General features: G+C 41.7%; 2 protein-coding genes across 2 annotated transcripts; one reads left to right on the forward strand and one right to left on the reverse strand.

Moving 5' to 3' along the window:
• nr1d2b (nuclear receptor subfamily 1, group D, member 2b) lies at positions 1-8,905 on the forward strand (the record flags this gene model as incomplete). The annotated part of the gene is made up of 8 exons (XM_079231835.1): positions 1-19; positions 2,298-2,516; positions 2,624-2,712; positions 4,162-4,306; positions 5,150-5,835; positions 6,118-6,303; positions 6,407-6,617; positions 7,415-8,905. The coding sequence occupies 8 exons, from the start codon at positions 1-3 to the stop codon at positions 7,609-7,611; spliced, it is 1,752 nt and encodes a 583-aa protein (XP_079087961.1). The 3' UTR covers positions 7,612-8,905.
• A 4,009-nt stretch (positions 8,906-12,914) lies between these two features.
• thrb (thyroid hormone receptor beta) lies at positions 12,915-23,171 on the reverse strand (the record flags this gene model as incomplete). Its single annotated transcript, XM_079231836.1, has 8 exons — positions 12,915-16,806; positions 18,651-18,909; positions 19,096-19,242; positions 19,469-19,555; positions 20,693-20,898; positions 21,665-21,812; positions 21,903-22,003; positions 22,841-23,171. 8 exons carry the CDS (start codon positions 23,169-23,171, stop codon positions 16,565-16,567), a joined length of 1,521 nt encoding a protein of 506 aa, XP_079087962.1. The 3' UTR covers positions 12,915-16,564.
• Between the last annotated feature and the right edge of the window lie 901 nt (positions 23,172-24,072).

Here is a 24,072-nt window from a genome sequence, read left to right on the forward strand (position 1 = left end):
ATGGAGTCGACCAAAGCTGGTAGGTTTGCTTTAACCTCCATGTAAGTGATGATGTGTGCAGCTTGTTGCGGTGGCGCTTTAAATGTGGTCATTCATCTTCAGGGAAACGGCTTTTTTGTGTGACCAGTATAATGCGTTATATTGTACAAATTTAGACTATTATATTATACTAATATGTTAACGGTTGTGCTGTGGCGCCTAATTGTGTGTGTTTAATATTAAACTGGGTTAGGAGTGACACCTAGCTGTTGTTATTACCCGAGGAAGAGGGCTTCGGCAGCACTGCAGTCGTCTCCTCCTCACATGGACCCATCCGTCTAGCCATGTGCACCGTGTGTTTACGCTCCACGTGCGTCGCCGCTGATTGGCTGAGCGGCGCCGTGACGTAGCCGTTGCATAAACCCGCCCGTTGAAATGGTGTGTGGTCTCGCCGCGGATACACGTGAGCCGTCTCCCAGGCAGCTCGCGGTGACCCAGTTTTCCCGGGGAAAAGATGTGCCTGGTCCACGTGGGGGCGTGTTGAGCGCGAGAGAGAAAGAACAAAAAAAAAACGTCGATGGTGCATTCAGGGCCCTCGGGATAAACGTAATTATATATTGTTAAACAGGGCTTTTGGCTGAAGAATGTTTCTATAAATTACATCCAACTTAGTTGTCATGCGATAACGTCTTATGCATACGGTAGTTTTGATGTTAACATTGTTTATTCATTGAATTTAAGAGTAATGCTATAATAAAATATATTATAAAATAAATAGTTTGTGTTACATTCCTTTTTAAAACCTAAAATGAATGTTTTTCAGTCATACTGCTTACAAAACCCGGTGATGCAACACAACAAACTTAATGTATCTTTAGTACTAGACCTGCATGTTTCCTATTGACGTGTACGTGTTGAAAAGGTAACATTTCCCACGAGACCTGAATGCAACCCACCTCTCCCCAGTTTTACAGTTTTGTCATGTTTGGATAGAATAAATCAAACCAAGACAAAATATTTCAGCGAGTTAATCCCCAATACAGAATCTCATAATTTGTCATTTTAATTGTGCGGTGTAGTACTGTGTAATTGTAATGTAATTATATGATTGGCAGAGTTAATAATTATTACATGTTCTTGTCATTATATCATATCATTACTATTTAAATTATACTTTGATATAATTCATGCTATTTTGACAAAAAGCTTTATTCTCAATAAAATGTTAAGCTTTCCTGTTTTGTCACCGGAAGGTTAATAAAACGCTCCCTATTATCTAACACACAATGATGTGTATTTAAAAAATAAAATCCATCGGTCTCTTTTTCTGCAAAATGTGTGGCACAGTCAAAAAACATACCGTTTTTATTTATGCTTAATACTTTCGTTTGTGATGGAGCAGTGTATGTGAGTGGCTGCAGGGATGTGCCAGACTACCTATCACACACCCTGGTGCAGCTGACATTATGTAATGTGCGGTTACCTAATCACTGAGAATGGCAGGGGGAGGAAATCAGGTCAGCTTATGTTGAGGGAGAAAAACGTTGTCGGCGACAGCAGCAGCCGACATGTCTGCTCAGGAATCTGTCTTCGCATAATGATCCGAATCCACAGTCAAACTGCCTGGAGCCGGCGATTGTTCCAGTCACTGTACATTTAATTTGAGGGAAAGGAAACCGCAGGGAGTTGGCTTGTGCAGTAATGGGACAGAGCAGACAAAAAAAAAGAAAAATACACCACTTCTAGAACTTGAATCCCAACAATAAATCAAAGGATTAAGATGCCACAGTGCAGCATTTGATAGAGGGAATTGTGTGCTAAAACAGGGATTTTGTTGCATCTTATTGCAGTGTAATTAGTCTTATTTCATCTGTATTATCATTTTATTTAAGTGTAATTAAACAGATTATATTATTCTTATCAATTAATTACATTAAAGGTTAATAAAACGGGAAGAAATACCACATTTGTTAGGTACTATTTTCTGCAGAAGGTTAGTGCACATTAGTTTTTGTTTTTATTCAGTATTTGTGGCAGCAGGACGGTGTTTGTCGGATTGAGACAAAAAGTAAAGACAGAGGAATAAGGAATCGGGCTTTAATGTAAACGCTGCACGTATTTGTCGATATATGTGTTGCTGGTTTGGTTCTGCACATAATATAGATTTAGTATCACCAGCCTCATGTTTTAAGGGGGATTTTTTTGTTGCCTTTTTTAAAATAAGAAATCACAATATGACGTGCATCTGTTTCAGCACAGTGTTTGATGTGATGCTGCAGTCCCTGTCCTCACGGCTCATTTTCTCTGTTGTGCACCAGGGGGCGTAATAGCCTACATCAGCTCGTCCGGCCCCGAGTCGTGCCTCAGCGACTCCTCCAACAGCAGCTACCAGTCGGCCTCCCCGCCGCACGGCGCCTTGGCCAACCGCCACCAGCTGACTCAGCAGGCTGACCCCAAACTCCCGAGCGGTGGCCAAAACCTTCCAGGGACTCAGAAAAGCGGACGCACCGCCTCCACTGCAAGATGTGGCATTACAAGTAAGTAGGCCACCCCATAAATACTTACATTATACTTACATATCAGTGGAGGCGCTAACATGTGCAGCTTTCAGATGAACTAAAATATTTTTTTTCGTTTTAATCAGAAATCAACGGCTTGGTGCTGCTGTGTAAGGTTTGTGGCGACGTGGCCTCTGGTTTCCACTATGGCGTCCACGCCTGCGAGGGCTGCAAGGTGAGGGCGGTTCCCTCTAACACACACACACACACACACACACACACACACACACACACAGAGACTGATTTTCACTGCCACGCTGTGCTGGATGTTGCTGTGATTTGAGCTGTGACTGAAGTGGGTCACTGCAGCAGGCGTAGCCATCTGCACGGCTCCACCCAGAGACTCAGTGAAACTAGTTCACTCTCCCCATATTAATATCAGCTGCCCCTCATACTTCATGTTGCTGCGTGGCCTAGTTAACTGTGGGGAGCGGAGTGCAGTCACAAACAGGGCTGCAACTAACGATTATTTTAATAATTTTTTCGATTAATCGATGAATCGGATAAAAAAATAAAATAATCAAAAAAGCATTCATTTCCAACGCATTATTCAAAAAGAGAAGTGACAGTGCAAAACATCTTCAGAAAGTGCACAAACAGGTTGCTCCTTGAACATCCCTGAGCTGTTAATTAAAACAATAAAATGGACTAACACTAAAAACATACACATCTATGCTTTACATCTGCCAAATGTGAGCCCTTTTTACTGTAATTGATCCCTCCAGAGGCTGCATTTACATACCCTGCTTTATCAATATGTATGAAATACTGGGACAGAGGGAAGCTGTACTGCTACATATAGAGTGTCCTCTTCCTTAAACTCTTTCATTCTGGGTCTCTTATGACCACAACGTCACGTTGTTGGCTAAGCCCAACTACGTGATTTGCTTCATTCTACTTTGAGTAAAAAAATAAAAAACCTGCAGCCAGATCCTCCGGTGTGCCGGTTTAACGTTAACGAGTGACAGCGTGAACTGAACCAGACCGGGGGGTGACGGCATGTTTCATCACGTTACATTTTTTTACAAGCAAGACTGAACTGTAACGGAACATAGCGTAACTTTAACGACAATACACAACCCAAACACATTAGCTAACGTGATAGCAAGCTGACTAGCTTCCATTTAAAACAAGTTTGAGGAACATGAAGACTGATTGGCCAAGACTCGACTCGTCAAAGATCTTCTATTTTTGAGAAGATCACGACCTCAGCTTTTCTCGTGTCTCACTCCAATCTCAGAAACGCTGGCCGGCCAGTTGCTCTGCTCCGCTCTTTTTTTCTTCTTCTCTGCGACTTATTTCCCGGCGTAATAATCGCGCGACACAACGAATCGATAATGAAATTCGTTGCCAACACTTTTGATAATCGATTTTTATCGATTCGTTGTTGCAGCCCTTGTCACAAACACACCACAATACGCCTTAGAGGAGGAACACACACACACACACGCATTTCAGACTGATGCGTTGGTTATCCGATATTACACAGTAAATTAAACTGCGAGGAATGCAAATAATATGAGTGTTATTGGTCATGTGCATGCTAACATTGTCAAATTGTCCAGACAGAGTTCTCTGTGACTTGTGTCATCACAATGGGCTGTTTGTCTTGGTGAACACACAGGGCTTCTTCAGGAGGAGCATCCAGCAGAACATCCAGTATAAGAAGTGCCTTAAGAACGAGAGCTGCCCCATCATGAGGATCAACCGGAACCGCTGCCAGCAGTGCCGCTTCAAGAAATGCATGCTGGTTGGGATGTCCAGAGACTGTGAGTATCCGCAGTAATGCAATTCAATTCAATGTGGCTTTATTGGCGTGACGGTGGGAAAAGAAAACAACGTTATGTTGCCAAAGCTTCAATGTTTTAAAACGGTCCACAATAATGTTAATATGAATAACACAGCTCATCGTTCAGCCTCTCAAGACCATTATTCAAATTAACAGACGTACTTTGTACTGTTGATCTTTCTCTCAGCAAAATCAACATTTATATAACAATTAACAAACTGTTTATTGTGTATTTGAAGGGGTACTTAGTATTGCACTGCCATAAAATAAGGGAATATGACATTTTCAAAACCAAATCAATAAAGATTGTAAATAGATTCATATGAATAAATACACACAAATATATATTATGTAAGAATGTAATTATGAAGTTATTGAATACATTTTTACAACTCAGATCTTTAATATTTAACTATTGTGGAAATAGGCAGGGTTAAATAATACTTTGTATTGTATGTAATTAGTCATTTGAATATTTATTATATACGGTTTTATTTATTTAAACTCTTCCTTTTTTATTTATTTAAAATTATTCAGATTTTAAGAATTCAAGTTGAGGTAACAGCTGATAGCATCACTGGATCACAGGCTCCTCACATGCTACAGATGTATAGTCCTCCAGACCAGCAAACTGGTCCTGAATGCCCCTTTTAACAATAATGCATATGATGATTGTAATGTTATATGTGCATCACTTCAAGCAAAGTAACCCGGCTCAGTGTGAATCAGCGTAACATGACTCATTACAGTCTGATCAGTAGAAACTGTAACTGTAGAAGAGTAAAAAGTGAGTCCTCCTCATGATTCTCTCCTCACTGTTCAGCTGTGCGCTTCGGCCGAATCCCCAAACGTGAGAAGCAGCGCATGCTGCTGGAGATGCAGAGTGCCATGAACAACATGATGAACAACAGCCAGCTGCACAGCCAGCTGCACAGCAGCCAGACGCTACCTATCGGCAAACCTCTGCCGGCCAGTGCCACAGAACCTACCTCAGAGGATGCAGGCCCCGCCCCCTCCTCCACCGCACCGTGCTCCAGCCAATCAGACGCCAGCTCTGACCCCGAACCCACCGTGGCCATGGACACCAGCACGGCCTCGCCCACCGCCTCAGACAGCGGCGAGGAGGAGGTGATTGGCTCGGTGACCCGGGCCCACCAGGAGACCTTCATGTACAACCAGGAGCAGAGCAGCCTGGCGGCCGAGGCCCCGCCTCCTTCGGGCCCCCTGAACAGCGGCTCAGCCAAAAGCGTCACTAACCTCCGTGCAGAGGAGCGCCAGGACGCCTGGAACCACTGCAACAACATGGCCACCGTGGCAGCACAGGAGCCCGCCTCCAGCCTGGGCCCCGAGGGCCAGGAGGACCACTGCCCCTTCAGGCTGTCCAGGAGCGCCGTAACCAGCCACTGTCCGGCCTACACACATGGAGCCTTCGGCGCTCCGGCCTCAGAGGGCCACGCCAACGCAGCCTACAGCGGGCCCCTGTGGAGAGGAGGCAACAGGATGCATCTGGTAAGATACAAGGAGGCAAGAACGGTCAATTCAGTGGGCTTTGATTCTGGATTAAAGTGTAGTACAACACCATTTACAAGTCTTTGGGAAGAAAAAACAAGTTTTAATGCTGGAAATGTAAATACAAATTGCAGCGCTAGTGCAGAAATACTGCAGAAATATCCGGTGATATTTGATAAATTGTTGGAAATCGGCTGCAGCTGCTGTAGTTTTTGGAGCGACTGGTAAAAACTCCGTCGCAGTGGTGCATCCTCCTAAAATGAACATAAATCTGCCCCTCAGGTTTGTCCGATGAACACCTCTCCTCACGTGGACCCTCAGAAGTCCGGCCACGAGGTGTGGGAGGAGTTCTCCCACAGCTTCACCCCCGCCGTCAGGGAGGTGGTGGAGTTTGCCAAGAAGATCCCAGGCTTCAGGGACCTGACCCAGCACGACCAGGTCAGCCTGCTGAAGGCGGGAACCTTTGAGGTAAGATCACTTTGTTTTCGTAAAAAAAAATATGGCTGACACGGTGGCGCCGGTCGGTAACAGTTGTGTCCGGACCAACAGAGCTGTGTTTGTGTTTTTCCAGGTGTTGGTGGTTCGCTTTGCTTCTCTCTTCGACGTGAAGGACCGCACCGTCACCTTTCTGGGTGGGAAGAAATACAGCGTGGACACTCTGAGGGCCATGGGGGCCGGGGACCTGCTCAACTCCATGTTTGACTTCAGCGAGAAGCTCATCAACCTCGGCCTCAGCGAGGAGGAGATGAGCCTCTTCACCGCCGTGGTGCTGGTCTCTGCAGGTGCGTTTGATTTGGTAAAGCGCTTCACCAGTGCACAGGAAGTACAATGCAACGCACCTTTTATGTACCACAGAGGGAAATGGAGTTTTGAAGGCAGATGCCAACATATTTATCCTGGTTGTTAATGTTTCTATCGTTTGATTTGATCCCTAGTAAAAAAAAAGTGTGTGTGTGTATATGTATATATGTGTGTGTGTGTGTGTGTGTGTATAATATATATATATATATATATATATATATATATATATATATATATATATATATATATATATATATATATATATATATATATATATATATATATATATATATATATATATATATATACTCCACACATACAAGTGCATCAATTTATAATTAGCGCTAGTAAAGAAATAATAAAAAAAGTCTACAAATTGCCAAAAAGAAAGAATTCCCATTTGCAATTTACCGTCACAAAGAAAAGCAGCCAATTCCAATTCAATAGCTGGACCTAGAGGATTCGTCATTATTATACATTAATGATAGTAATGAATACATTATCAAACGTATTTAGAATTTTTTCTGTTGATCGATTAATAATTATTTAAGCTATAATACAGGAAGCAGACGCAAATAGTTTTCTGCAATAATGTGAACATGAGTTAAAGGTTGCTACTAATTCCCTTTAAGGAAAATAAGAAAAAAATAGTGTTTTGCAGTGAATAAAGATGACAAATTACTGGAACATTGTGTCCCAAACGGTCTGATCTTTAATTCATGTTTCCAAAATGTATGTCCTCTCACAGCACAACCCTGTCACTGTCCCTTCTCCCCAGATCGCTCGGGCATCGAGAACGTGAACTCGGTGGAGGCCCTGCAGGAGACGCTGATCCGCGCCGTGCGAAGCCTCATCACCAAGAACCACCCCAACGAGTCGGCCATCTTCACCAAGCTGCTGCTCAAGCTGCCCGACCTGCGCTCGCTCAACAACATGCACTCTGAGGAGCTGCTGGCCTTCAAGGTCCATTCTTGAAGTTTCCTCTCGTACTTGACAACCCCTCCCCCTCGACACAAACTGTAACGGACCTGGCGGGGGGGGGAGGGGCCACATGGACCAGCTCCGCCTCCCCTCACACCCACCCAACCACACCCTCACCTCCACCCTTCTCCCATCAGACTTACGGTTCTGTTCTTTCAAGCTACAAATAGAACTAAAAGTCAAAGCTGAAATGTAAAGAGGGTAAAAGACCATAACAAGTTATTGTACTGTACTGTAGGGCGTAATGCCTGTGTGATGGTGATGCGTACATACAGACACACTGACTGATGTATATGTTTCTTGTGTTTGTGTGTAGCATACTGTATGTTTGCAACTGTACAAACATTAGATGCACTTTTCTGTATAGTGTAGACTGATATTTCTTTGCATTCATAGTGCAATATGTGACTGCTTTTTTTGATTTTAGCCGTGTAGTGATGAGTCCAGAATCGTGTGTGTGTGTATACTTTCAGTGGCAAAACGTTAATTTGAATCGGTGCTGTGCTCATGTGATGAGGGGGAAGCTGCGGAGCTGACAAAAACGCAGACACTGAAAGACTGACGAGTTAGAATTCTCTTTAAAAAACAAAACGAAAAAAAGGCAGGCGACAATGAGAGGAGCGTGGACGTAAAGCTGCTAAGAGTCCCAGAGGACTCGGGGGGTGGACATTTTAATCTGAATGAATTAGGAGCAAAACAAGATGATATATGCTGTGTTTTTGTTAGTTGCGGACATTTCTCTAAATTATTTTTTGGCATCGAGAGAAATCTGATGTATCGGTATCCCTTGATTTGTGGTGATACTTTTTTTTTTTTTTTTTAAAGAAGTGTAAGAAGAACTGTTTCTGCTGTCCTACGCGACTCTCCTACCTGTCGAGGAAACATCGTCACCAGCGGCTCCAACAGATTTCTGTTTCACAAAACTGTACAGACTTTAGCTGAGTGTAGTTAAACTGAATATGTAGGACGTATTCCACATACAATATGATTGTAATGTCACTGATTGTAATTTAAAGAAATAAGCTGAGTCGAGGCGACGAGCCGAGTTGCTGATGTTCAGATATTTTGCGACGCCATCTTTTTGTTTTGCCTGTTGATGAATTCAGAATGTCGGGCCTTTTAATATCCAGAGCTTCTGTCATTGTGTTAACATTGCTGCCATGTGGTTCTGTTCTCCTCTGTGAAAGGATTGCAGTATGCATAGAGTTCTATATAAATATATACATACTATCATACATACATAACTGTATAGATGAATATATCTATATAAATAAATTTTATAAATGCATTTATGTCGTGAAGTGGTTATTGGTCATTCAGTTGAGCAGAATCAATTCATTATATGTTTAAATTAATATTAAGTCTGAGTTTGATTTAAACATCTTGTTAAAAGGGTTTCTGATGGATCCACCTGTAACTCCGCCTTTACAAATGCCAAACTTCATTTTAAAGGTTTTATCAAATGTGGCAAAGTATAAAATAAGTAATCCAGATGTGAGCAAAATGTCTGACTAACATCCGTACCGTTATTACTGATTCTTAATACTAAAACATAAAGCAGACATAGTACGTCTACTTGTCTCATTAACTGGGAGGTTTCCTGGACTCAATTAAAATGTAATTTATCAGTAACAATGCTATTTTCTCACCTTACGCTTCACCAATTAGATACAAAACTAATTATTACTAGTGATTTTATTGCAATCACTCAAAGTATTGGACACAAATCGTTGCACATTTAGATTGGCAATGGAGTCCTGCAGAATATATAAAAAATAACTATAAATAACTAAATAAAACTAGCTGTCATGGAACGTCCGATGAAATAACGAGCGATTTATTGAGAAGATGATGTGCAAAATGTAAATCTAAACCTGGAGGAGCACAAGCGTCACAGTGATGGTGGCAGTGTCACTATCCATCAGCAGATGGCAACATGGCCGCTCCCTCCCTCTCCGTCCGCTCACCGCCGCTCCCGGCTTCCTGGGACTTGAACGCCATCTGCAGCCGGCTTGTGTTTGCTCTGCAATTTCATTGCTTCGTGAGCAAAACACTCTCCGCCCACAAAGAGTCAATAAAGGCTTCAAGTTAATATTTTAAACTCAAGATCAATATTGAGCCTCTCTGTTAAACACTTAAACAACTGCATCAGTTCTTCCTCGTCCTCTCGTATACACACACACTTCCAGGATCTGCAGGAATGTCAAACATTGAATTTGTACTAAAGTGTGTTAGATCAGTGGTTCTCAACCTTTTTTCAGTGATGAACCCCTGTGGAATTTTCTTTTCAGCTGAGTAACCCCTAACCAGCGCAAAGCATTTTGGGTTGAAAAAACAATGTAATACACAGCGCTGTGCCATCAGTGTCTGATTTAATATAGAATATATACAATTCAGTTTAAGAACTTACTTATATTATTGAATATGTATTAAATAACTTAAAAAAACTTGATTTTTAAATCTCAAATACCCCAATTTAAGAATCAGTGTGTTAGAAGACCAGGATGTAGGTATTATAACTTAAAGCTCCCTTATAAAGGAATGTAAACTTTCCAAAATTTGCCAATTTTGCGTCATAAAATGAGACGATATTCAGATTTGATCTAGTGTGGCTAACTGCAGACAGGAGAAAAAAATTGACTAAAAGGGGTACCTTGTGAAAATGTTGGCCACTAGTAGTGCTGTGGTTGTGCAATATTTTTAATAATGGGGGCCTTTCTTTTAAATGACGTGCTTTGATTAACAAGTCAATTTTCCCAATATACTGATACAGTATGTCGAAAGAAAATATCCAATACTTTTGTTACTCAAGGATGCAAACAAAGCATTTGATCAGTAACAATGTTAATGATTAGTTTGTTTAAAAAACTACAACAATAAACATTTTTTTAATTATGGTTAAAAAAATTTAAAGAAATTAAAAAAAACTCCTGTGCTGGGATTAAAAAGTAAGACCATTCAATTGCAACACAAATTAAAGCACAAAACCAAATTCTCTCAAAACCATCTTTATTCTCAAGAGCTAATTCACATTAATTGCATCGTCATCCTCCGCGCTCATGACGCAGCACAATCCAGAGCCGGACCGCGGATCACCGGACGAAGGTTTCCGGTAAATGCCGAGTGCAAGACAGCAAATTTGTAAACAGAATAATTTTTCTCATCTTCTGTTTTTTTTTTTTTTGCTGTCACACATTCACTCTTATCTCACTCCCTTTCTCTCCTTGACGGTTTCCCAGTACGTGTTGAACAGATGAGTCGAACAAGAAGACACTCAAACACACGAGGAGAGAACTGTGGTGACGGTGGATTGCGTTTTCTTGACCTTACATGTGTTCAGCTTTGTACTGACAGTGGAGTCCAGCTACAATCCTTTTTTCCTTTTTTTTTAATAATATAACTAATGCTGCACTAATTAACGTGTTTATTTGTCTTTTTTATGATTCATAACATCTTGCTAATAGGTCTTTTACAGAGATGTGGAAATGGGTTTGAGAGCAAGATACTGTTTTTTTTTTCAACGCTATGCAAAACAATACCATGTTCATATTATGCCAACAACATTCGTAAAAAAAATCTGCAGTTTGAAAATATACATCCTTTTTCCTTTGTACTGTAAAATAGCTTTTCTATGGTGCAACTCTTGTTATTGGTTTGTAACTGAGTAACCGTAAGAGGAACAACTCGTGGGAGAGAACACCTCTTCAGGAACAGTAAACATCATCTGAACCAGCAGGCAGCATCGACAACGTTTACATGCAGTTCTGTGCATACGATAATTCAAGTAATTATGGTCATGGACATGTACAATTCAACATATTCATACGGCCATTACCTCAAATGTGCACATAACCTACAAAAAAACACAAACATTTGTTTCACGAACAAAGTTAAGGGTCGTAATACTTCATTTGTATTTTGAGGAGACTTGATAAAAAAACAACTAAACGTTTGTATTATTTTGTCTACTCATATTATTGTATATGAATAATGAGTTAAATGGAAAGTGAAGGGGTTGCATGCAGTGAAGAACCCCCATCATGAAGCATTGTTTTGGTTTCATGGCAAACAATGTTATTTTGGTTCCGTCTTAATTCTGATTTACGGTTTAAATGTCAGCCATGACGTCATCATAAGCCATAATTGGTCAGATAAGTGTGATTTCCGTGAGTTATGAAGTACTGCCACCGTGTTGGCAACTGAAACTGATGAACGCAGCTTTGAGGTTACTGTAAATACGTTTGGTTAATGTTGAGGTACGGTTTTGGTTGCTTACGGCTAAAAAAAATAACCCTACCCGGTTGAGCTAAGAGTTAATTCCTTAAAACATTTCAAATGAAATCATTTAAATGAAAAACATGGCCTTCAAGATTGAACTGAACCGTCATGACTAAAGAACACGGCTGTGAGGTCTGGTTTATTACCCTGTTTAGACTGGAAATCGGAATTTTGTAATCTTAAACAAACCATTTAGATGTTGAAGGATCAATCACCTCAATGTGCATTAAGGGAAAGAACTCAGCACCTAATCTGTCCTAAAAAACAGCTCACCTCCATCAAGAATTTTTGAAGGACTTGTGACTGAAAGACCATTAATCTTGAAAGTTCATGCTTTGACTACGACACACCTGGGGCTGGCTGCACTAGCAGACTTTGAATAGGCGTAAAATAAAACTAAAATATGTATACGTCACATTTTAGACTGATGTCAGCATCTTCAGTTTTCATCGTATGTTGACGCTCGGATGTAATCTGAATTGCATGCTCACTGCCCATAAAACGTAGGCAGAGTTCTTGGTCCCACTAACCCTCTGGACTCGAGCGTTAATTTCTCATTCTTCAGTTCGTTGAAGGAAATTGCAGAAAATATTCCACAAACCTCGATTTGAAAGAAAAGCTACAGAAAAGAGCGCTGGAAACATGTCAGAGAAATTATACCCGTTGGTGGGATGGGGGACAAACAGCAGAAATATTGAAAACTCTTTGGGTTAAAACTAACGAGTTAACAGACAGTGTCTCTTTTACTCTACAAAGTGAATATACAGTAGTACTTTTGTCTGTAGCTGTCAGTCAAAAAAGCTCTGAGAAACCCACCATAGTAACTAACTGGTGAAGAAAGCAGAACTTCAATATTCCAATCAATTCTAATGCTGCTCTGTTCCAGCAGGATGTGCAAATATCAAAATGTTTGCCAACTCGTGAGCCGTTGCAAACGGTGTGAGGGTTGTGTGTCTGTAAGCTGGCCGTGCTGTTCTGCCTCTTTGTGGCAAAAAAAACAAATAAAAAGAGTCAATTAATGCAGCTTTAAAAATGAATCCATGTCTTTTATTTTGTGCAAGTTGCTGAATTCTCATTGTGGCCCTTTTACCTGTGCAGGAACCCAGACATATTTCCAGAAACTCAGGAAGTTAACTTGCATTACAACCTAAAGAACAGAGTTCCAGTTTGGGCTCCCGGGCCATAGTTCCTTCTCCTGAGGTAGTGTGTATTGTCTCCAAACTACCGCGGCACATACGCCGCTTTCATTCCGCTTGAAAGCAAGCAAGCGATAGCTGTTAGCATAGCATAGGGCTTAGAATGGGAATTTCTTTAAATGTTGATGTTTAAAGTCATGCATCTGAAATTATTAAGTATTAAAGTCTATACATTTAAAAAAAAAAAGAGGTAATAGAGCAAGTTAACAATGCATTTCTCTAACAGTCATGTCACAGATTATTACAAAAGACAACCAGACGACAGTGATGTCATCTCTGTATGTATTGAGGAAATTAAGTCTCAAACCAAATTGTCCCTTTATGCTTTTTTTTTTTAGGTCTAATTCACAAATGTAATTTGCTAGTCTTATCCTCACAGTTCTTCTGATGCAAACACAAATGCACCAAAAAGTGAAACTTAGGTCCTCATTTGGTTTCCAAGTTCAGTTCCTTGGAGTATTTGGTTGAAAAAGAGCAGGATTAAGACGGACCTAACTCTCTACATCCGTCCAATATATGCATGCGTGTGCAACCAGCCCCGGTTGTGATAACTGACCAGATTTATTTCACTTTAGTTCAATTTCTCCATCAAGCAGGAAACAAAAGAGCGCAACTAATTGGACATAATAGCGTTGCTGTATTTCTTCTACCAGGACTCCTCTGTTAAATGGTTTATCAGCGGCACCAGGCTGAGTCACAGGCTGCCAACCACCGAGCATGCAGAAGAGCGATCAGGACCATGGACAGCGGGGTGCATGTAAACGTGGCCGATGTTACTTTCCCAAAATGGCTCCGGCTCAGCGCGGCCCGTCAAATAACACCCGGGCTGCCTGAGCCTCGGTGCCTAAACTCCTCCATCCATCTCTCTCCCTCTGATTGTCTGTGCATTTATTTTTGAGACTGTACAGTTTTGCGAGGTGTGTGTGTGTGTGTGTGTGTGTGTGTGCGTGTGTGAGGTCCGGGGGGTCATTCAAATACTGCAGCAAGTCTATTGCTTTGATAAAAAAAAAGGCATCACTTCACAGAAAAGAGGGAAACAAAACAAAAAAGAACAACAACAAGCTGCTTTGAGGAGTAGTGTGAAGCTTGATAAAGCGAGATATACAGAGCAAACGTTTGTAACATGGCAAACGACAAGACCATAGAGAGGCTTTTAGAACAACAACAAACAAAAAAAGAACATACCGGCTAAAATAAAAGAAAGAAAAGAGCGCTACGTTGTCAGAATCTCACCGCTTTTCTCAGTGTACCTTGCTGATGAAGAATCATACTGTTTTCTTGGTTTTTTTTGGGCCAGCCAATGTCTACTTGGCCTACAGACCCCACTGGTTGGTCACAGTGGTGGTGTCTGACCCATGTGTTTTGCACATACATGTGCATGTGGACAGTATGTGTACAGGTGCACTGTCGGTACACCTGTACCAGGTATCTGCGCATGTGGGTGTGTTAGTGTACAGTATATGCATGCCATCAACAGAGGGTAGTGGGTTGTGAGATAATGTTCATTCCTGCTTGTAAATAACAATACAGTTCAACCAGCATTTCCCCCAACTCACCATAGCACCATGACGTCACTGTTTTAACACACAGTGCCCCGTGTTTAGGGAGGTTCATTTGATTTGGGACTAGTGAGGCAACGTGGCCCGAGATGAAACACATACAACTCACCCTGGTTGTATTGTAGAAGCTGGACTAAAACGCGAGTCAGAGGGACGACTCTGTGCGAGCGGCATGCACTACCTAGCATAACCAGCAGGGATTCAATATCGTTTACTTGATTTTGGCACAGCATGTGGCATCGTTACACAAAAACGAGTAGTATATGATTGTCTTTTCTTGACATCAGTGTCATTATGTGCTTTAGTTGGTCCTGACCAGTCACTGGTAAATGATGAACAGGCTCATTTTAACGCTCCTGCTGCGTTCCTTTCAATGTCGGAAGTCTGAATCAGCAGCGGGTCGGCTCCGATTTACAACAGTTGGGTTTTTTCTAGGGCGTTTGTAAGAATAAAGGCTAAAAACATTCACTAGAGCAAGATTTTCTTTTTAATTTTTTAAAATGTCTGACCCAATCTCCAAAGGGTTATGAGGATCCAACCAATCCTCCAAAATCCAAAGAGATTACATAATATAAAATAAATGACAAATCCTAACAAATGAGAAGCTGGAACTTCTGTTTTAAGAATGACTTTGTTGATGAACTAATCGATTAATAGCTGCCGATCTGCATTTTAAATGCTATGTCCATTAAGTTGTGATTAAATGACCAGATTTTTTAACGGAGTTTGGTTGCACGTTTTCGACAAATGAGAACATACAACGCGACAAAGCTATGCTGTTTACAAATCTTTCTTGCTTATTTCTGACAGAAGTGCCAGATAAACATTTAGCAAATGCTTTTGTCCAAAGTGACTTACAATTTATAGATTTCCAAAAATAAATGTAAGAAATTCGCTTTTTTTCCCCTCCCTTTTATTAATATTTTCTTCTTCTCTAAAATGCCAAACGTGTTGAAGTGCATCAGTTAAAGTTGACTATGATATTTAGAATGATGTTCTTCACAATATAAACTTCCATGTTTAGCTACCGACAGAAAACTCAGTTATTGGGCAGGGTTATGCTCCCACTGCACTGAACTTGTGTTTGCTGCCACTTAAATGTGACGTCAAATGATGTCATCTCATAAAAGGTATTGTAGGAGATCTTACCCAGGTTTCTGCATTGGACCTCTAACCTCTAGTTGCCGTTTCAGATTTTTCCGACATTTTTGGAACGCCGCATTACCACTTTAACGCTGTGATGTGTGGCGACCCGGAGACTTGCAAAGGCCCGTGTTGTCCATCGGAGTGAGTGTTGTTGTTAACGGGTCAGGTCACAGTAGGATGGTGAGGCACAGTTCAGACACTCACCATGTGGACGACTGACGAGATGACGGTTAATATAATACTAACAAATGGGTCCAACAAAGTCGAGTAGGTGGGAGGAAGGCTGACGGGTCTCTAACGATGACTTATTTTCTGAATCAGGCGAGCAGCCATTTTGAGTTTTTCAACATAAAAAAGGAAGGAAAACACAACATTTGCATGGTTTCTACTGAATGAGCAAAGTGTTGATAAAAATCACCATTATGCCAACTGTACAATCATCAAAACAAAAATAAAAACCTATAATAAAATCCGAGGTGAGAGGTTATATCCACAACAATAACAACAACAAAACAAACCAAAATAAAAAGAACAAAATGCTATTCACATGTACCCGCACTGTAAGGAATGGTTCCATCCAAAACTACACCAGAGAGCTACTCCTAAACTATGGAATGAAGTGACACTCAGTAGTGCTAATAGAAAGTTCATTGTGACGGGCCTTCGGCTGGAGCCACCCCTGAGACCACCAGGGTGCCCAGGCGCTGACGTATGCACACATACACACATACATACATGCACGCACACACGTATACTAAAATCCATTGGTCAGTCCTCGAAGACCTCCAGGAAGAGAGGAGGGAATAGCTCGGTGGGACACTCCACTTTCATGTGGAGGAATCGGCTGGCGTGGCAGGCGCCGATCATCCGCAGGTCCGTCACCTTCATTAGCAGCTTGGGCCAGAAATGCGCCACTTTGTGTTTGCGGTAGTTGATGTAATGTTCAAAGGCCAGCAGGAACTCCTCCTGGCAGCGCTCTATTCGCTCCACGCTGCTCAGGCCCGGCCGATCTGAGGACACAAAGACGATGACGTCATTAGTCGGCGTGCTGCAGGAATTTAGAGCAGAGAGTATTAGTATTAGTATGAGTGAATACTCTCTAATGAATCACGGTTTTGGTTTAAAGCAGTTTTCTTTTCACAGCTTTGTTATGATAAACTAAGTCACTGTGGAGATCTCAAAGTTGAACCGAGAGGCAAGTCTGTAAAATATAATGAACGCTTTCAACATACAGTCTGAGGAATACTGTTGTGTTAATTGGACGATCGTGGAATTTTTTTTGCAGCCAACTAATTGTGGTTTGTGACAATTCAGATCTTATTTTTCTGAGGTAAGACCCCTATTCCAATCAGTGGTGAAAACACGCTACTAACAGAGTTAATTGGTCGGTAGAGAATGCCGCTGCTAATCGTGCTCAGTTCAAAGGGGCAAGAAACACAAGCAGCCAGGTTCACTCCGGTTGGGGAAAAACAAACAACGATAAAGTAAAATCCCCCACAAACATATTTGAAAGAGAAAACTAAGGGGAAAAGTAAAACAATCACTGACTCACTTCCTGTTTCATGTACCATACTTACCACAGTTGTGCATTGTGGGATTATAAAAAAATCTGCTGGTCTGACTTTGTTGTTGCTACGTCTCTGTTTTCCCACACGTGAGCCATGACGGCGGTGAACACAGTCATAACTGAACGACATGAAGGCCACAGCAATAAAAAAACAAATAGACAAATTGTAATAAACCATAATTACCTTGAGAAGCTCAGATTCTTGGCAGAATTTCTCACTCGAGTTCATTCACATGAATGTAATTAATGATCGCAATCGGATTCTTTCACAGCAGCAAAAATAAATCCACAATATGCTTTTGTGTCAACTCTGGTAAACTCTGATGCACAACATCGCACAGAAACCAAACTGTGGTTAGTATGTGGACCACCAGCTGCTGCATCCATCTACTCACTTCTTCTGTAGCGGAATAGAAATTCACAAAACGTGACATGATTTGTACTTCGTTACGATACAGAATCAAGTAGATGCTGAACATTGTGTTCTTAATCATTAATTCACTTGGTGGGTTAGTGACATTTAGGTCACATTAAATGTGATACCACTGGCTCAGGTGGCTCACTGAAGCCCTTCGTCTTATAAACCTCCATCCTAAACTCAAACTGGGCCTATGCCTGACATTCAATGGATCGATTCATTTCAGAAGCTTTTCAGCCATAAATGTAATTTTTAAACCCAAAACAAAGTCGACTTAAAAAAAAGGCAATTATAGCTCTAAATATCAACTAAAATGATTGATTTCAGCCTTTTAGCCCTGTAAATTGTATTGATTAAACCCCGGTGGCTCTTGTAAGTGTGCTCAGACAGATGGGCCGGTTCACCCCATGTCATGTCTGCATGTCCAACACACAGCAGAACAGTATTGATCTTCAATGAGATGCAGAGCGTCATGCAGAGAAATGGCGGCGGAGCCAAAACCAAGCTAGCTGGACAAAGCTCCTCAGAATGATTATGGTCGTTAATTGATTGGACTGTAGTTTTGGTATGGATTTAATGTAAAAGAAATTAAAAAAGCGGTGCACGCAATCTGGGCCGGAGGGAGTATAAAGCATTACTCAGGAATTATCATTGCCTTTGAAACAGCAGGAGGAGTGAGCTTTGTGATTGTTTTTTTTACGTGTGCAATGCAATAACAAACTATTGTTTCACTGGTTTCTAAAATGTTTTTCTCTGCCGTACTGGCATTGCTTTGGAAGTTCCTGGAAAGAATACGTCAAAGGGCTAAAATAAGAATTAATCAGCTCACGTATGCATGAGTAACAATAATCCGGACACCGGGTGCTTACCAGATGAAAGCAGGATGACAGCCTGTAGAAGAGCCACCTCCGAGTCATCCAAGTTGAAGGAGGATAGCGACACGCCAAGGTCAAAGATGGCATCCGACACCACGCCAAGTCCTCCGTTCTTAAGCTGACCTCGCGTGACCGCCATCTCGCCGTTGAGCGTGAGGGTCTCACTCTCCGGATCATAGCGAACAGCAGCTCGCAGTGACATGATCTCCATGCAGCAGCCTTTCAACAGGATGATCTGGTCTTCACAAGGCAGCTGATTATAAGGAGAAAGAGATAAGTGAAGGAGAAGACAAGGGCCAAATTAGTGATAGCGTGGCACTTTAAAACAGTGGAAAATTCAGGTTTAAATAAAGTTCAGTTCAGCTTGACGTAAATCACAGATTACGGACATACGTACACGCTATAAGTGTCACTTTATCAAATAAGCTGCTGCACTTACCTCACAAAACATTGGCAGTTTTTTGGCAAAGTCCACCACTCGGGTTATGGCAGGGGTGATAATTTTTGTAAACTGACTGAAGGCTTCTATGTCCACTTTGTTTCCTTCAGGCGTATTGACCATGGACGCTTGACCAATATCCTCGGGCTAAAACAACAAAGAGACAGGCGGTCAGCGTCTTAACAGTCACCAAGTTTGAATACAAAATAAACCGCACATAGAAATGTCTATATTATTGAGCATTACGCATCAACAATTCAGTTACGATGAGGAGTGCAAAGTGAAGTGGTTGGATGTAGTCGACAATATATTTGCCTGGTCAAAATGATGTAAAGATGTGAATAAATACGCATCACTACAGACGTGTCCTCACCTTAGTTTCCTTCACCCCCGCTGCACTCTGGTCAGAAGTATAGAATAAATTACATGTTATTTCATTAAGAAGCATAGCTTCCTCGACCTGTTGGATAATCAACAGGAATCGTGAAGTTTCAATGAAGAACCCGTGTCAAGCCAACTAAAAAGAAAACAAGTTAAAACTGAGGACAGATGAAAGAGTGTGCAGATAGAGAACAGTGTGAGGACAGAAATTCAAGATGGGTTTCTGTGGCAAGATTCAGGCTCAGGACCGCGACTTCAAACAGGTCCTCAGAAACACTCGACCGCGCGGACATTCATTATTAATTATAGAAGACTTTTTAAATAAAAAACCCAGGACCATGATGGGACACTGAGAGATTCTACAAAACGTTTCCAAATGATTATTTAAAAAAAAAAAATCCTAAAGGCGCGAACACTACTTTGTAGTAGAGTTTAGTTTCACAAGCTAACGTGATGAAAGTGCTGAGGTGAAATAGAGTATATAAGGAAAGCGTGTAAAGCGACTTATCCAGAAAGTTTAACTAATTTATTTTCCGTACTAAGAAAATGTTATTTACTTCCTCTCCGGATAAGTAAAAGAAATGACATAATATTTCACAAATTCCTCGTCAAACGAGATCCTCGTCTGCAAGCGTTCCGCCTCCGCGACTACACCAAAGACCTTTGAATTCAACGCAGCGCTTTAACGAGCGCTCGTCCCGATCGTGCCACAGAAACCCACATAGAGTCAACAGTTGAGACGGACGTTCAATCTGGAGAGCAGTGAGACTTCACAGAAAGGCAAAGAAAATTAGTCAAAAAAGGGGTGAGGTGTGAAAATCAAAAGCTACAAACAGAAAGAGAGAAAAATGAAACGGCACAAAAAAAGCAAGTCATTAGTATTTGCGATTGAGGATCATTGCTTTTGTAAGACGTAAAAAAAGAAGCAAAAAGACAAGAATAAGATGTCCCATAATAAATTAGCGCTGCTGCGTTGAACACACTTTTCTCCTTCGTCCAGCTAATTCTCCCCACTCTACAAGGAGATACAAAAAAACACATGACATATTAACACGGGCTGCGGTGGAAGTGGAGGAGACAGGGAGGGGTCTGGAGGTGGAGGAGGAGGAGGATGAGGAGGAGGAGGAGGAGGAGGTCGGGGGCGGTTTGGATGAGGCAGGGTAATCAATACAACGAAGGCTGTGGTGAGACGGGAGGGAGGAGGAGGGAGTCTCACCAGAAATTTCCGCTTCTGCTTCCAGTGGTTGCCCTGCGCGTTCGTGGCCATATGGGCCTCAGTCACCATACGGATGAGGTCCCACTCCTCCTGGGTGGGCTCCTGGCGGTCCAACACCGTCTTCTGCTGTTCCTCTTTCCGACGACGCTCCCGGTTCTCCTCGATGAGCTTCCGCTTGGCGAGCCTCTTGCTGTCGTCCAACACCACTGGAGGGAGGGGAGACAATTAGAGGGGACGGGAATCAGCGGGAGGAGAAGAATGATGAGGAACGATGCGTTTGTAAAAATCCCCAAAACAGGCAGAGATTAACAGAAAGTTGCATCAAACATGGTACTCTTAGTAGTCGTTAATAGTCAGTCAGCATAACAATCAGTGAGTTCAGCCTGGTGGGCTTTATTTCATTTACAAAGGATTCCAACTGTTTTATGAAGGTTTTTATGGTAAAAAAAGTGACAAAATACCCAAAGAAACGGCTTAAACCTTCACTATAGCACAGTGCTACTCTCCACTTTTTATACTAAGGCTGCAAATGTGACTATTTTCATCATTGATTCACCTGTAAATTAATCAAAAAAATTGACCTGTTCATAATTTTTAGTATAAAATGTCAGAAGATAGTGATAATCGCAGTTTCCTCTCCTTGATTTATATGGATAACAGTCCAAAGATGAGCAGTTCACTGTCATACATGCCAGAGAAAAGCATTGTTTGACAAGCTGGAGCCAGCGGATATTTAATGGAAATGATTAATAAAAAGATATTTTAAGAAATATAACACAACAATAATTGGTTAGTAGACTCATTTAAGCTGTAATGTGCACAGTAAGCACAACATTTATTTTGGCCCCCAAAAAAAACATACAAAAAATATCAAAAAGGCACATTTTCTCCGCAGTCTCTTGGCCGGTTGACACATCAACAGAAACAAACAAACAAACAAGGGAAGACGCATTCACAACATCTCGGACTTACGGTCGGTTGCCATTCCCACCACGATGCATTTCTTGAAGCGACATTCCTGGCACTGGTTCCTGGTCACTTTGTCGATGACGCACTTCGCCTCGTACTTGCAAGCGTAGGTCGGGTTGAGGTTCTTCTGGATCGTCCGCCTGAAGAAACCCTGGAGAGCAGACAGACAGACGCTCAGAAAGGCCGTGAAAAAACAAAAAGACAGGCTCTGAAATAACAATGGAGACCCGCTTTGTGTTACCTTGCAACCTTCACAGGTAATGCAGCGATAGTGGTAACCCGTGGCTTTGTCCCCGCACACTACGCAGAGCTCATCCTTGTCTAGGTAACTTGGAATGTACCCTGGAGAAGAGAAACAAATGATTAGTATCAGATTTTATTGGAGGAGGAGGAGAAGAAGAAAAAGAAAGAGTTAACTGGTAAATTAAGAGATAATTTTAATAATGATGCCTTTTTTTAATCAACAATAATATTAGTTTATGTTTTGCTTGGCTCTCTTTCTTATACATCCTGTGTACATACAAGTATTTCAACGTTTCCCTTTTGTTTCCATTTGCAACACGCAGGTGCGGCTTCGAAAAGTCGCACACGAAGAAGATTTAAAATTAGACGACTCTCTTTGAATAGAGGTTAAGTCCATCCGTACGACACCTAATATCTGATCAGCGGAGGCTTCCTGAGATAGCGCCGTTAACTAACTAACTTAACACCTGGTCCGGTTTCAAGATTCGGCTTTCGGCTTAATGGGATCAATGTGTTGACCTCTGGCAGACTCAAGGACCGGAGATAACAAACAGATCAATAACCTTTTGGGGTTTGCCAAGAATCTCGCATCAGCCTTCTGTCGCCTCACCATCAATCAATAAGGAACCCCTGCCCGCCTCCGTCAAACACTCTGAGCATCAGATGCACCGAGTCCCGCTCAAAGACTTGCCGCCACAGGATGCCTTAAGTCTTGGATTTGCGCGAGTCAGACTTAATTCATCATTTATTCGTCGATCGAGGAGTTATCACTAATTACCAAACGCATTCTTCGTATACGAAAAGACATGTTCCTTTCCACGCAATCCAAAAGACACAACCACAAAACAACGGAAAACAATTTGATTTAAAACTCGTGTGCCATAAAAATACACTTTCACCAAGAAAACGTGAACAATCACAATCCAGACGCCGTACCTTTCTTGTGCACCTCCTGCATCCACTGCAGGTGTGAGAAGTCAGGTTTGATCTCAGGGAAATATTCAGGCTGGTGGTGGAAATGACTAAGAGGGATGTCCATGCTGCAAAACTCGCTCTTAAAAGCAGGCGAGCCGCCCGCGTAGGAGCAGGAGTAGTGCTGGCTGGGCGGCCACGGCTGGTCCATGAGAGGCGGATGGTGCAGAGGCTGAGGTTCACAGTACCCGGGTCCCTCGCCCGAGTACATGCAGTGTTCCCCGCCGCCCGGCACCGTGTAGCCTCCCATCCCCGAGTGGGGCATCTCGTACATGTCTGGTATGCAGTAGTTCATCTTGGAGAGCCACAGCAGAGCACCATATAACCAAAAAAAGTTATGGGGGAACTTTTTGTTCCTGTGCAAAAATCTTGACAGGTTCTTAAAAATCTATTTAAAAAAAAAACTGGTCAAAAAAGAAAGAAAGACGCGAGTCACACGAACGTGACGATGACAAGTTTCCTGGTCTGGATAAAAATAAATAAAAAACTTCTTAGAGGTCGACCCTACGTCGACGCACAAACGCTTTAGCCACCAAATCCGCAGACTACACCTCTCAATTGCCCCACCCGCCACCACACGGCCGAATTGGGAAGCAGAGATTTATGACGACGTAGAGCGCTAATCTTACACTCCACAAATCCTCACAGACAGTGGCGATGTCACAGATTAAGACCTTGCAAGTTGCACCTATGTGTAATAACAATGACTGGGAAACTACTGTAAAAAAAAAAAAAAGAAGAAGCTAAAAGTTAAAGTTTATTTTAAATGCCTTTTTTTTTAACGAGGGTTCTCACGCCTATAAGATTTGATAGATATCTTCATTACAATACCTTTCCTCACCATTTAACCTTTAACCTTTGTAATTTAACCCCTAACTCATCCTATGGGTATTTTGAACAGAATCCGTAGCTTTTTTAGGTCAGTGACATATAATTACTCCGGCCAACTAATTGGTGAATGTTATAACGCTAAGAAGATAACCACGATTTTAAAGTTTCCTTTTTTTACGCACCCTGAGTTTGAACCATTAACACTTTAACATACGATCATGCGTATTTAGCTCCTACTGCAAAGATAATGGACAGAATGCAAATAAGGAACACTGAACTCTTTACAGTATTTTAATGGCTCACTGAGAATAAATAACACTTAATAACAAATAGATTATCTTAACTCCAATAAAACTAGCTATCTA

This window comes from Taurulus bubalis (genome assembly GCF_910589615.1).
Source record: "Taurulus bubalis genome assembly, chromosome: 16".
In the NCBI taxonomy this organism is placed as follows: Eukaryota; Metazoa; Chordata; class Actinopteri; order Perciformes; family Cottidae; genus Taurulus; species Taurulus bubalis.